The sequence below is a fragment of the Echeneis naucrates genome, chromosome 4 (genome assembly GCF_900963305.1).
Source record: "Echeneis naucrates chromosome 4, fEcheNa1.1, whole genome shotgun sequence".
In the NCBI taxonomy this organism is placed as follows: Eukaryota; Metazoa; Chordata; class Actinopteri; order Carangiformes; family Echeneidae; genus Echeneis; species Echeneis naucrates.
Genome location: NC_042514.1, coordinates 21,497,265 through 21,511,632, shown reverse-complemented (window position 1 = coordinate 21,511,632; position 14,368 = coordinate 21,497,265). Strand labels below are relative to the sequence as shown.

The window sequence follows — 14,368 nt, the reverse complement described above, 5'->3', positions numbered from 1 at the left end:
CACACCATAATTGGCTATTAGTGGCATTGGTGTATCACGAGTTATATCTGCTCATTTAGAAGATTAACAGTCAAGCCAAATGGATGTCATCCCACTGGTGACCGCGTGCACGCACGCACACATACACACACACAGCACTTTCTTACCCATTAATGAAGATTAGTTATGTTAATGTGGGAGTGTGTGGCCCAGGTGAAACACAAAGCTATTTGATAGTAAAGTGTGTTGTTGTGGGACTCAAGCAGACTCACCCTGGTGCTTTTTTAAACCAAAATGCACACACTAGACAGACATGTACACACACTTCCCATGTATTAGGGTGTCACTGGGCCCAGCAGGCCACTCTCTGAGGCTCAGAGTCTCCTGTGGCAGCCATTAACCAGCAGCAAAGCTTTCATTAGGACGCCACTCGTATCCTTAGAACACCACCACAATTAGCATGCTCACTTAGAGCAGCTTCATGTGCCTGTAAGAGGCTGACTCCAGGACTGTTTTTAAGTCTGTTTTTAGAAAAACAGCAATAAATAATTAAGTGGTGAAAGAAAAAGTAAGTAAGTAGAGAGTAATAACAACCTTGTATTAAATATTTTTAATTTCAATCTGTTAGCAGACAAGATGTTAAGACTGTCTTTAAAACCAGTTAAAGCAGTGCCCTGTGGCCTTCCAGTGGTTCTCAAGTGACCCAAAATGGTCCATTCTGTTAAAATCTCCTCTTTGGCGTTGTTTTTCGAAGGCCACAGAACTACTGAGAAATATTGACCTAAGTGTTTTCCAAGTCAGAAATAATCAGCTCACATTAGAAAGGAAATGTGGAGGAAACTAGCCCTTCTCCAACATTCAGCCTGCTTTGACATTGAGCTAAATTAAAGCCTTTAATTGTTTGTTTCAGAAGTTGGATAATTTTTCTGTATTTTTCATTAGTGTGCGTTATTAGTTGGCTTTGCCATGTGTGTCTGCGTGTGTCATTCTGTAGTCTCTTTGTTGTCACCGTTTCCTCATCAATATTCACAGAGCTGATAATGAATGCAGCCGCCGGCTGCTGCTGCAGCTCTAATTGTCTCCGGTGGAGCTCGGCTTCCCTGCGTCGTCCTGTTAATTGCATGTTTTTAACTCAACTAAAACATGTTATTATGATCAAGCCCCCGGGTGGAACAGCTAAATGCGCACAAAGGCACACAAACACATGCACATACTCAACATATAGATTAGACATTTTGCATACTCACACAGTTATTGACACACTCTGACGAGCTTCATGTTGCCCTCAACCTGTTTGTATAAACACTGCTGAATATGTTGATAAACTAAGTTGTTCTATGATAACAGCCTGCGTGTATATCTAATAACACCTCAGCCCTCTCCTTCTTAAACTCATGTTTTTAATTTGTTATCAAACAGGACAAACAGGCTTTAGATTTTTTTTAAGTTTAAGTTTTTTTAAAAAATTAAATCCTGTATATCTTTTAAACAGGTTGTTACAGATATTGATTATTTTCTTCATTCTCTTCCTCTTCCTTGGGCTTCTGTCGCAGCAGAGTCAGCTTGGTTTCTGCTGGAGGCCATTTGGCATTGTTAACCAGTTAAAGTGAACTTTATTGTGAAAAAAGAGGATGATTCTGCATGAGCCCCAAGTCCATATAAGTTTCATGTATTTATCATTGATCAGCTGTGTTTAATCGATTATAGATGAATGTCAAGGATTCCCAGAGTGGGAAAGTTAACACCAGGTCATTTTGTTGTGTGTGCATGTAAGGACAATGACACACTGACAGCTATTGTTGTGAAAGAGCTTTCCACTGTCAAAATAAAGTCATACAAGGAAACAAAAAGTAACTTTAATTGGTTACAATCAAAAACAGAGATCTTATATCCAGATAAAAACATCAGACTCTGTAGTTGCTACCTTTACAACTTGGCTCAGGTATTTCTGTCCTCCAGACAGGATGCCAGGACCAACTCAATGAAATAAAATAACACCAGTTTCCTGTCCTTGTGAAAACACTAAACTTCCTGTCCCTGCTCACAGAGACCACATCACACTTTGGGTTTTGGTCCAGAAACACTCGAAGGCATCGCCTGTCATTTATCTGACATGAAGAGTGAGTCACAGGATTCCTGAATATGTTCATGCACAACAATACCCATCACATTAGTCCAGAACATCGCTGGCACGTTGTGGCTACAGGTTCGCCCTTGCCCTGGCCCTGGCCCTTGTCCTAGCCCTCGTCCTAGTAGTGCTTCTGGTCCTAAGCTTGGTTGAAGAGATGTTTTCAAGAACTCTGACTCATCCGCTTTGTCTCAAACTCTGACATCACATCTTCATGTTTAGACTGCGCTTTTACCTGCACTCCTCATCTCTTCTCTCTTTCTATCTTTATAATTGCATTGCCTGCACCCCCCCCCCCCCCCCCCCTCCCCCATTCTCTGTCTCGCCCCCTTTTTCTCCCCCTCCCTCAGCCATTAAACTTATTATTGCTGCCTGCTCTCCATCGGGCAGATTGCTGCAGGCTTTGTGCTGCTCTCATCATTGGGGATCATTTCATCACTTTGCCTGTTTGCTTTGTTTAACACCAGCAGGCTGCTGTTTTGTCTATATGTGTGTTTTTACATTGGCATCAGCTCTTTCTGCCCACTCTTGGGTTATTTTGATGGGTTGGCTTAGGGAAAGGGTAACACACACTGTTTTGAACTCACACAAACACATTGTGTAATGCAAAAAAATGTTGGATGAGGGTTTCAGAGTAGCATCATTTCACACTCTAGATATCTGTGTGGGTGGATAGATGATTATCTAGATGACGATAGTCCTCACACACCTGTCCCCCCATATGAAGGTCTGTTTGTACAGGCAGACGGGAGAGCCAACCTGGGGGGCTGAGGCAGTAGAGGAGGAGGGAGGTAGGTCGGGGCAGAGGTTAACAGTCAGCGAGAGTTGAAAAAAGGTTTCAAGAGGCTGTTGAATTAACATTTTTGCTCTTCAAGCTGTTGCTTGTTGTTTTCTGTTGCATTATTTTATTGTTATAATACATTATATATTTTTTTATTACCCTTTTAATAATTTGTCTGTGAAGGTCATTTACAAATACAAATACAAATACAAATAAAAAAAATTGTGTATAGGTTTAAAAATCCTATCCTGAATTCCCAGTGACCTTATCAGCTGTTATTTACAAACCTCTCTCTGCAGTAGAGTAATTGAAAATTAAAATCAATCATCTCAGTGAAGACAAAAAACACAGTTTAAATTATAATGGAGGACTATGATTAAATGTCTGTGTTTTGAAGGGAATGCACCTCAGCAGTAACATCACATCTTTGGTTAAAAGGCACAGAATGACAACAGGCTCAGAACCTGTGATGTGTGTCCCTGCCTCGTCTCGTCAACTTCATGTTGACCTCCTGCCTGCTCTGCTCTGACTGACATGGGTTGTGCAAACTGATAAATGCAATGTTTTGGGTGTTCTGTTGTCAGCTTATCAGCATGCACACCCACACACTCACATAAACGTACACAGCTCAGACCTCTGGCACACAGACACACAGAGAAACACGCATACACACATGCAAATTAGCTCCCACTCACCTCAATCATATCCATTAGTTTGTCTGCACACGAAGAGATGGAGGGAGTTTATCTGACCCTCATGACACAGCCAGCCCACACAGCAACTGTGTGTGTGTGTCTGTCAGTGCATCTATGTGTAATGTACAGATAATAGTGAATCAGAGCAGGATATTTTGACCCACTGGATGTAAATTTGATGTCTTGGCTCTCAAACCACCAAAATATTAATCAAAAATATGATCTCATTATTAACTCTGGATGGACTGGTGACCTGTCCAGGGTGACCCCACCCTCACCCAATGTGAGCTGGGATTGGCTCCAGCACCCCCGTGACCCGGAAACGGATAAGCGATAGAAAATGAATGAATGAACAATTAACTATGGACGTATGGGGGGGTGTGTGTGTGATGGAGGTTTTAACATTGTTTGCCAAAGTCAAACCAGCTGCTGACCTACTTTGGGAACCTGGAAACACAACCTGCTTTCAGGATCCATGTACCTTACCTGCACATACAGACAGACACACATATGCACACACAGTCACACTGATTATTATTGGCCAGATGGCCCTCTGCAGGACAGCTGTGATGTGCATCTGTCAAGTCCCAGATACACAGTGAATGTTTGTATCTGAGCTGTGTGCTTTTGCTCAGACACACTAACACATAGGAGATGGTTCAGTGGAGAGGAGCAGCTGTTAAACTGCCCCACCCCCTTGTGGTGGTTTGTCAAAGGTGCAGAAGTGAAACATTCATAGATGGAAAAGTGTTTCTAAAGACATTTGATGCACACATGTCTCGATTTTGATTATGTTGCATTATGTCAAAAAAAGGAAATAAAGCTTCAATTTTTGAGAGTTGCTGTAGGTCTTTGGATCCTATATTGTGTGACAGTGACGCCTGTTGTTCAAACTGCTGTGTAACCAACTGCCGCTCATCAACACAATGATCTTATTTGTTTTTATATGATCAGCTGTGAAGTGAGGCTTCAGATGATTAAAACTTCTTTCTCTTTATCTTTCAGAAGGAGCTGAGCCTTCCCAGGAGGGGCAGTTTGTAAGTACTCACCATCCTCTCTGTTTCCTGTCTGACCATTGACATGTCCTCCCGTCTATGCTGCTTTTTGCTGATGTAAAATATAATGCGGAAAATTTAGGATGCAGTGGAACTTCAAAGACACACCATGTAGTGGAATAAGAAGGGAAGCGGTTGCTCCTCTATTTAATGAGTGGAGATGCTCACTTTCTGCCTGATGTGCAGATTTTTGAAAATTGCATTTGTGTGTTGACTTCAAGGTGCATCTTCTGCTGTTTGCCACTTGTCTCTGCTTATAATTCACACCAAATTGCACAAGGAACTTCAAGTATAGGGTTAAGGGCAAATGTTATAGGCCACTGAGTTGCTCTGTGTGTGTGTTTGTGAGAGTGAGAGAACAGCTGAGTATCCCACTGTAGATGGATGCAGACCTATTTATAACATTGTGCGTGTAGCTCTGTTGATTCATTGTCCTGCTTCACTAAGTTTGGAAAAAGAGTCAGGGACAACTTCATTATCATCATATAATGTTCACTATCTGTCGTCTCTCATTCTGGAGTTTCCCTGACTGACCTTAAACATCTTGACAACAAAGTATAATTAAAAAAAAAAAAAAAGTGTCTAGGTTGGTTTGCTGATATCTAAAGACGGTTTCCTCAACCTACAGTCTGTTTATTGATCATCCAGATGTTTTCTGTCTGATCCAGGGGGAGAAGCCTGTTCTAAAAACACAGAAGAACCGGGGACTTAACAGATTTAGAGGAGAGTCAGATATTTTTGTGCCTGTAGTTTCTCTAAATTTGCACTAAAAACTCAAATCTGATGGTATACAGTATGTGTGAGGATCCACAGCTACACCAGCAGACTCCTAATGTCAGATCAGAGCCACTGGGGCTGGTCTCTCTGTTTCTGTCTGTCTTTCTGCTCTTATTGGAGGTTTATGGGATCTTCAGGCTCTGCTGTGAGCTTGGGTCAGTTTCTTATCAGCTTGGACACCTCAATAAGGCAATTGGGGAAACTGGAGCAGCCTGGCACTGGCTGCTGTGGCATCTGGATGTCAATTCATGAAAACAAACCTGTCCTCTGTCTCTGATTGTCCAAGTCTTCTCTGCTTCAGCTCTGACTTCACATACTTAGGAGCTAGTTGATCTGGTCAAATTATGCTTTTGTATCTGGATTGGCTGCATGACCAGCACAATTTAGAATTTATGCCATAGAAACATTTAGATTTTGTCTTTTTCTACAAGAAAGTGCTGAATTTCAAATCCAGTGGTCATTGACAAATGTCTCACCATTAGTTTGTTAATTCAGATGATAATATTAATTAAATTTTCAGGAATTTCAACTGCAGGCCAAGATGTTTATCACCGAATGGAAAAAGTTGACCTTTGGGCGATATAGTAGTGCCCCATTTTCTGCTTTTGTGGCCACGTGGTCCATCTTCGCTTAATAAACTGAATCAGCAGTGGAACAAACAGATATTACCTGTTCAGTTGGCATTCATCCGTCATTTGTTAATATATTTATTGACAACCGCTCCACTTACAGTAAGACAGGAAGTTCACAGAGGTTTCCATGGAGACAGAGACAATTCATCAGTAGTTGCGGTCAGTATTTAATAGTTTCTCTCATCAAGGAAATGTCTTATCAGCAAGAAACCTCCAGGGTAAAAGAGAGCAACAGATTCTCATGAAACGTATGGACAGACACACACAGGCCCAGATCGGTGCCTAATCACATCTTGTGTTCTGTGGCGTCTCCTGTGTCAGTCCACTAACCCCCCCACAGAATTGTATGTGATCAAGCCCATTGTTTATGAATTAGCAATCTGGCATGTGAGTTTCATTTATCCCATCAGGGTTTACAGTGTCCCCTAGTTCTCAGAACCCAGAGCCGAGACACAGAGAGGACAGCTGCACCTCGTACATGGTATCATAATATCAGGACAATGTCCCCCAGTGTCCCAGAGAGGCAGGGACACTTTAATGTAATGTAATGTTTTAATGCGTAAACGGTGCTTTTCAAATTAAGGTACCTGTTTGCAGCTGTATGTATGGTGTCATTTCAGTGTAATGTTGAAGGAAGGTCTCAATAATATTTTATGAGCTTAAAAAATGTTCAATTTCAGCTCATTAAGTTTTTGAAAGTTAAGGTGTTTGAAAGTTTTTTGAAAGTTTGTGTTTAAAAAAAGAAATTGAAAAGTCAAAATAAAATAGTCATTTTGCTTTAAACCTTAAAATGTAATTGAGCCAATATAATACAAAATAAACCCTAAAGCCTGTTTTTCTAGTGATTTTAAAACACTCAGGTTTCCATTATTATCTCATAGACAAATGTAAAAAAAATGTTTATTGTTCATAGAAACTGTAAAGTAAAAACAATAGTACAACAGTTGGTACTGTGCATTAAGACAGTGAAGGAAACATTTTCAATTTCATCCTCCCACCTTCCTCTCCCTCCCTCTTCCCCCTCACTCTGTCCCTCCCATGGCAGTGGAGTGGATTCAGCCTGTCCTTTCGTGTGACAGCTGAGACTTCCACGAACTGAGGGGGATTAACTGGGCAGGCTGTACCCAGGCAAGGCACTCCTGTTCCAGGGTATGAGCTGGCAGAAGCCTCCCTGAGAGCTGCTGGCTGTTTGTGTTCAACTGGATCGTTTTTCCACTTTAATATCTGATCTACTCAGAACTCAACAACTTCTCTGAGTTTTTTGATTATTTTCGTGCAAGTAGAAGAAGCAAACAAAACTCTTAAGGATTGTGTTCCTGTTGCTGCTGTTGTTGTTGTCTTTTTTGTTTTTTGGTCGTTGGATTATTGTGAAGAAGACAAAATGAGAAAAGGGAAATCCCTGAAGAATTGCAGTCTGATATGCACTGGGTTGGCTTATTCCTCTCAGAAAAAAATGTGTGTGTGTGGGCGGCATATAGCGCCACAGACTATGTGCATTTCTCTGTGTTTTGAGGTTTTCTATCAGTGAGTGACTCAGCAAGTCCATACTTGCTGGTGAAGGAAGGAACTCTACCCCAGATACCTCACATAATTGTGTGTGTGTGTGTGTGTGTGTGTGTGTGTGTGTGTGTGTGTGTGTGTGCGCGTGTGCGTGTGTCCGTGTAGAGATAAGGGGAGGTGCCGATGTAACACACACACACCGGTCATTCCTTTATATATACTGTGCAGTCAGTGGTTTGAGTCATGGAAGACTGACTTGGGCTGACCTGGGGACAGTTTGTGGAGCCTCTATGGTCAGTATGTGTTTGCCAGACTGATGAGCTGATGCAGTTCGTTGGATTATTGAAGATTACAGTTGAGCCTTTTGTCCCAGGACACAAGATGAAGAGGAGGAAGGAGAGAGCAGGAGCCCCACACCTCCGCCTCCAGTAAGAGTGTGTGCATGTGTGTGCTTGGGAGAGAGAGTGAGATTGAATGCAGGTCAGATTTGTTTCAAGTGTGTATCTTACCTTCTTTTCCCTTTCACTTTCCACAATGTGTTGAATATTTGACACAGCCTGTTGTGGCTACTGAAGGAAAATCTACATAGATACACTGATTCACTACCTGAAGTCCAGAGACAGAAAACAGGGAAACATCTGGCCTCCATCTGACCTGAGGGGTGGAGAAAAAACTGATTCAAACCATTTTAGTTTGAAAGTGAAACAGGAAAATGACAATTTATGATTTTTTTTTAATAATTTACTAAATGTTTAGCCAACGGCTTATGATAAATGAGCTGTTGGCTGTAACAAATGAGCTCATTGGTTCCCTGTCAGCGGCTCATTATGACCTCATGTTTATTATTGTTACCATGACAGCCAGATCCCAGTATGCACATTGCCACAGGACCACTGTTCCTGTGAGTTGGGTCAGAGGGATGAGGACTGGTATGGTTCATGATCTGGTTTGGTTCTGGTCCATGTTAAGCTAGACTAACCACACCCTGACACACCTCTGAAGTCAATGGCAGGAGACTGAAAAGTGAATCAGTGTTGTAAAACAGACAGAACTTCCAAAAAAAAAACAAAAACAACACATTCATTTATTTACTTACATATAAATGTAACTTTATGTGAGGCAACAAAACACACACACACTGAAAACACCACCGTCTGTGTCCTCTGCTGTCTAGTTATTACTCTGACAAATTATTATTTATCACTATCTGTGCAGCTAAACCTGCTGAATATAATCAAAGCAGATGTGACAGATTTGTTTGAAAGCAGGAAGGGAAGTATCATTGTCAGGAGAAGAATGTCTGTGATGTATAACACAGGTGGTGTAGGTGGGGCTTAAGTCCTGTCCAATCATTCATAATGCAGCACTCACACCCACACACACACACACATTGAACACACTGAAACACGCCGACACTCAGGGGTGACATGGAAAACCAATAGGAGATGGAAACATGAGAAGGTTTTAGATGGAGAGAAGGAAGGAAATCCTGCATCTACTCAACAGGCTTCAGTCAATCTTTCCCCTCGACAAACACACACACACGCACGCACATCATTAAAATGACACATGTCAGGGTTATTAATAAGTGACTAACTATCACTCTAACATTTAATTAATAATGCTGAAGAGAATAGTTTCCAGTTAAATTAAGCTCCCTCATTGCTCAGGGTATTAAGTAATTTCTGTTCTATTCAGAGTACCCCTCCTCTCGATTCCAACGCCCCCAGGTATTAATTATAGCCTCAAACACCTGTGCAGTTTCCCCTCTGTCAGTTGGCTGAACTCACCTTTATCTCAACTATAAGACCCTGTTGACATTACACATCTGACTGATTTTTAAAAAAACACAAAAAAAGTGATGTTACTTCATTAAACAGATTAAATGTGTCTGCTGTTGCACCTGATTTAAAAAAAAATGCCCCTTACCAAAGACTTAGAATTTTCCTTAGAATATTTTCTGTATTATTTTGTGATGTAAAAGCTAAAGCTGGTGCTGCAGATTGCTCTGTGTATGATCTGGAAACACTTCACCTCCTAATATGTGTGAAGCGCTGGGCCTCCCAGCAGGCGGTCTCACCCATTCTGGGACACCCAGCATGTGGGAGGGGGCAGGGCACACCCACCATAAAGCTTTCCTGGCCTACAGGTCTGTGCTAACCTTCCGCTGACCTCCATAGAGCAGGGGTGGATTTTTATGGACTTTATCAATGCTCCCATGAGTGTTGAAATGACTGAGCTCTTTGGTTATCCATCTCCTCCCTGTCTTGTAGGTTCTGTGATGCCAATCCAGAACTTTCTGTACACCAGTTTCCAAATGCGACGATTTAGGGCCCGAGGCTTTCTGCCTGCTGCGAGGGGACGTCTTCTGATAGGCAGACAGGACAGCTCAAGATGCTGGACCTATACTCTCACACTATGTGATCTCAATATTCTGAGCTGCTTCGTGATAAAACCCACACCAAAAGCCTCCAAAGCAGATTCATGGACGCAACCAAAACCTAACAAGTCAGGAGTTGTTAGTGGCCGAGTTTGGGAAAAAAAAAAAAAAAACATCACAGTGCATTACTAAGTCACAAAGATGAATTTGAAGAACTTAACCCCCACCAGGGAAGAAAAGTCAGAATATCTCTGCTGTTTAAGTTTCCAATCGATAGTTTTTTTTAATCCCTTCAATTCTTCCAAGTTTCCATCACAGTCAAAACAACCAATCACCAAGTTGGTACTTCAGCAAAATAAAAGAGAATATCTTTCATGTGAGTGTAAGTCTGACTGACTTTATGTTCAGAGCAGTTTGACATCAGACAGAGAAAAACTCACATTTGAATAAGAGACATTCAGGAATTTACTGCTTTCTGTAGTCTTTCAATCTCTCCTGATCATGATCCTTATTACTAAACTAAACTATTTTAAATCAGTTTTAACTAGTTGAACATTTTAACTTCAAAATTGTGATGCCAACTTCAGAAGAACAACATGTTTGGAGTCAAAACATTTAAAAACTAAATCCAGAGCGAAGCACAGCAGGACAGTTCCCAAACATACAAAATACGGAGCCCTAAACGCCGTGTGTTTTGAATGCAGTCAAACACACACACACAAAAACACGCACACGCACACATCCAGTTGATCAGTCTGTGCCGTCATATCTCTCCATCATCATTATCTTTCTTTTCCTTCTCTCTTCACCCCCCCTTCCCCTTTTCCCTCCTCTGTTGGCAGAATCTGGTTGCCAGCTCAGCTGCGTTGCCACGGCAACAGCAGTTTCCTCCAGCACTTGCTGTCCCCCACTTCTTTTCATCCCTCTGTCGTTCAGCCCCCTGCTATCCCCCTCTCTCCCTCCTCCTCCCACTCCCTCTGTTGCTTTGACCGCCCTCTGTCAGCCCCTGTTCACCAGCGAGGAAACCCCTTCCTCTGGAGGTAAGACATACCCATAATCCAACTGTTTGTCTGGAGATGTGTGTTGTCTTCTCTTTGCCACCATTTCCTGACCTTCTGTGTCCGTGTTCAGTAGGACACTGCTCCTGTGTAGAACGGCATGCAGCCCATATGAGCGCTGTGTCTGTCTGATGATGCCAGGAAACAGTTCACTTCATCAAGAAAATTCTGTTTGTTTTGCAACTTGTTGCCATCATTTTGGCTGAAATTTGTGTCAGTTAAATAATTTTTCTCACTGACAGCCTGTTTTTGTCACTTTGTTCTTTGGACCAGGACTCACTGGTGCTGGAGTTTGACAGAAAAAAAAAGATAAGAGTAAAAAATTTAATATTGTGATAAATGAATTTTATTGAGCTGTTGGGAGTTTTGTTTTTTGTAATGTCACAGCAGATAATCTCTTCTCATTGGTTGACTCGACTGTTGTTAGCAGAGCTCCAGAGAGAAGCTTGAAGGAGAAAATGGAAAAATACATTTTGGGGGCATTGTGTACGTCATCCTGTTTTCTTTCTGTGTGACTTTATAGTGTTGTCCTTAATAGTTTTAACACCTTCCACGTCACAGAGAAGACAAGAGCTAAATAACCTTTAATGTTAACCTTTACTTTTTAAAGCCATGAAAGGCATGTTTGTGAATTGATCTGGTTGAGTGAAAATGGATTGAAAAACAGCTTCAGCCTATCTGACTGGTCATTTTAGCAGAAGCTGGTTGGCATTCTTTGCAATTAGTTGTTGTTTTTGTGCGATTTGAGCTAATGAATGGATGCAGGGGAGACATGTCAGTGATTTCTGGTTATTCAATTGTACTGTTAAACAACAGTAAATCAAATATTGGATTGGTTTATGATTTTTCTCAGCTTCCTCCCTCCTGCTCTTTCTTCCTTTCACACTGTATATCTTGCTCGTTTCAAACAGGAAATTAACGTACATAAATTAGATTTTATCCTCAATCAACACAAACTGAGGTTCCTAATCTGAGTTTCTGAAACACATGATCTGACTAAGAAGTAATGTTCACCTCTGCCAGCTCTTCCCATGGAGGTCCTGGACTATGGGAACTTGGAACACCCAGAATAGAGACTACAATGCTGATAACAAGTTTCACATAGTCAAATCATTGAAAATGAAGTGTAAAATAAGTACTTGCATAAATATTACTGGGCTTCTTGACACATCAATGAATGTTTCTTAACGGGAAGAGTGTTGCGCTCAGTGGGAGCAGTGATGCTGGGCTTTGGTTCGAAACATAGCCAGCAGGTCAGGAGTGAGTTTTATGGTTGAGATGCAAAGGGAATCACAAAGATGGCTGTCGCTCATTCTGGTTAATAGAGAGAATGTCTGCTCACATGTGTATGTTGAACCAGATAGACTCATCTTTTATTTGCGTGGAGTCTCATCAGAGGACACTCTGCCTTTTCCAAGCTTCAGTAGAAGTCAGGTAGAGAGAGAAGCTGATGTCGATTCCTCAAAGAATCATCACACTGCATTTGATGTGTGTGATTTCATTCTCATTGACATTCAAATTTTGGAAGCGCTGACTGAACTCTGTAATGAGAAATGTGATCACAGACAGATTCTCCCATTTTAGCAGAAAGCTTGGCCTTTGGAGTTTCGCATTTAATTTTGGACTGCGTGGGGGATTTTGCTATATTGAAGTTGCGCAGACAGCATGGTGGCGTAATGGTTAGCGCTGTCGCTCCACAAGAAGGTCACAGGTTTGTTTCCCGGCCTGGGACCTTTCTGTGTTTAGGTGAACTGGTGACTGGTGACTCTAAATTGTCTGTAGGTCTGAAGTGGTTGTTTGTCTTTGTGTGTTGGCCCTGTGATGAACTAGCAACCTGTCCATGGTGTACCCCACCTCGCCATTGGAACATTGGCTGGGATTGGCTCCAGCCCCCCCAAGACCCAGAAACGGGAAAGTGGTAGGAGGAGGATGAAGTTGTGCAGTTGTGCGCTGAATGCTTTCATGTGTGCACATGGTTGTGGTACTGACTGACCTTTGTTGAAAGTTTCCACAACAGTGTTCATCTCATCGTCAAGCTGGACTGTGGTGGCACAGAGGCCTTCTTGGTGCATCATACAGTGCGCTTTAACGGCCTCACCTCCGCTCTCTGGAATTTTGGTGCATACCATAGATGCCACTCCTTTTCGCTTGCCTGTCACAAAACCTGAGATGTGTGACACAGGATTTTAAATGACTAAAAACAAACATGCATGGGGTGTAAAAGGTTTAAATACTGTACTGATGGAAAAGAACATTAACTCTGAATATAAAGATACACCAGAAACTTAATTTATGAAGGGGGGGGGGGCTCTGATAAAGCAATAATAATATGATCAAGGACAGAGTTGGATATCTATTGATAACCATCTTTAAACTGATTCCCAGTCTGTCTGTTTTATATTGAAGTCAGTAAGAGAGGAAGCAAAGAGCATCGGAGGGAGAGGGAGGGGGAACGGCTGAGCAGAGAGGGAGGGAGGCAGCAGCTCTCTCTCACTTGCTGGTGCTTGTGTGACAGGAGGACGTTGGCGTCTGTTTGCTCCCCGCGTCCTCTGCTGAGTGCCGTCGTGTCAGAACGATGGTTGTGGGTCTGCGTTAGCTTTAGCATGTCTGACTCCTTCTGGACGGTGCTCTCCAATTTCTCGCTGCCTGAGAGAAGCATGCTGCGGCGCTCTAAGAGGTACGCCCCCCAAACCCCTCCCTCACATCCAGCCTTCAGGTTTCTGTCCTCCTTCATCTGCACTCCTCTTCTCTGTTTTCATCTTAATGAGTTTTTTTCCCGCTACACATCCCTTCTTTTCATATCTTGTTTTGCCACTCCATCTTCATTCTCTACTTCCTCCCCTTCCTCCTTATCACCCCCCCCCACCTTTATATTCAGCCAACTAGATTTATCTTTTGATGGATAAACAGGTCGTTCGGTCTTACTCTGCGTTTTAATGGGAGTTACTGTCACATCTAATACTGCAGGTATGTAGAGCTGCAGTGTGTGTGTGTGTGTGTGTGTGCACCTTCCTTTTTTATTAAATTTCTTCTGCCTGCGTATAATTTGCGTTCTTGTGATGTGCCTGGTTTGTTGTAATTTGCGCTCTTCTTTTCTGTCATTCCCCCAGTTGACCCCCTCCCCCATGTCAAAGCCAATTGTGGCTTCTCCAACACCAAAGAGGGCCAGAGACAGAGCTGCACTTATCACTTTGAAGGTGCAATTTTCTTCCCCCTCCCTCATCACTGCTGGTGCTCCCCTCCTGTTGTTTGTGATTATCTCTACAGTGTTTTTAGCAGTGACATTGGGGGAAGGGGGGGGGGGGGGTCCTGCATAGCAACAGGCAGTTGGCAATTTTTGGATTGGTGTGGACTGAGTCAAGAGCTTGTGTCGATGCCATAAT

The 14,368-nt window shown here is 42.3% G+C and overlaps 1 protein-coding gene across 8 annotated transcripts in view; it reads left to right on the top strand.

Annotated features, from left to right (window-relative positions):
* mast2 (microtubule associated serine/threonine kinase 2) overlaps positions 1–14,368 on the top strand; it is a 135,246-nt gene that overhangs the window by 76,484 nt on the left and 44,394 nt on the right. For 4 of the 8 annotated variants that reach the window (XM_029499187.1, XM_029499190.1, XM_029499189.1 and 1 more), the window contains exon 4: positions 4,589–4,620. In XM_029499187.1, the coding sequence (XP_029355047.1) occupies positions 4,589–4,620 (32 nt within the window). Of the gene's footprint in view, positions 1–4,588; positions 4,621–7,210; positions 7,976–10,769; positions 10,968–14,368 lie in introns of those variants that run through there. The other 4 variants (XM_029499191.1, XM_029499194.1, XM_029499188.1 and 1 more) reach the window with 4 other exon arrangements.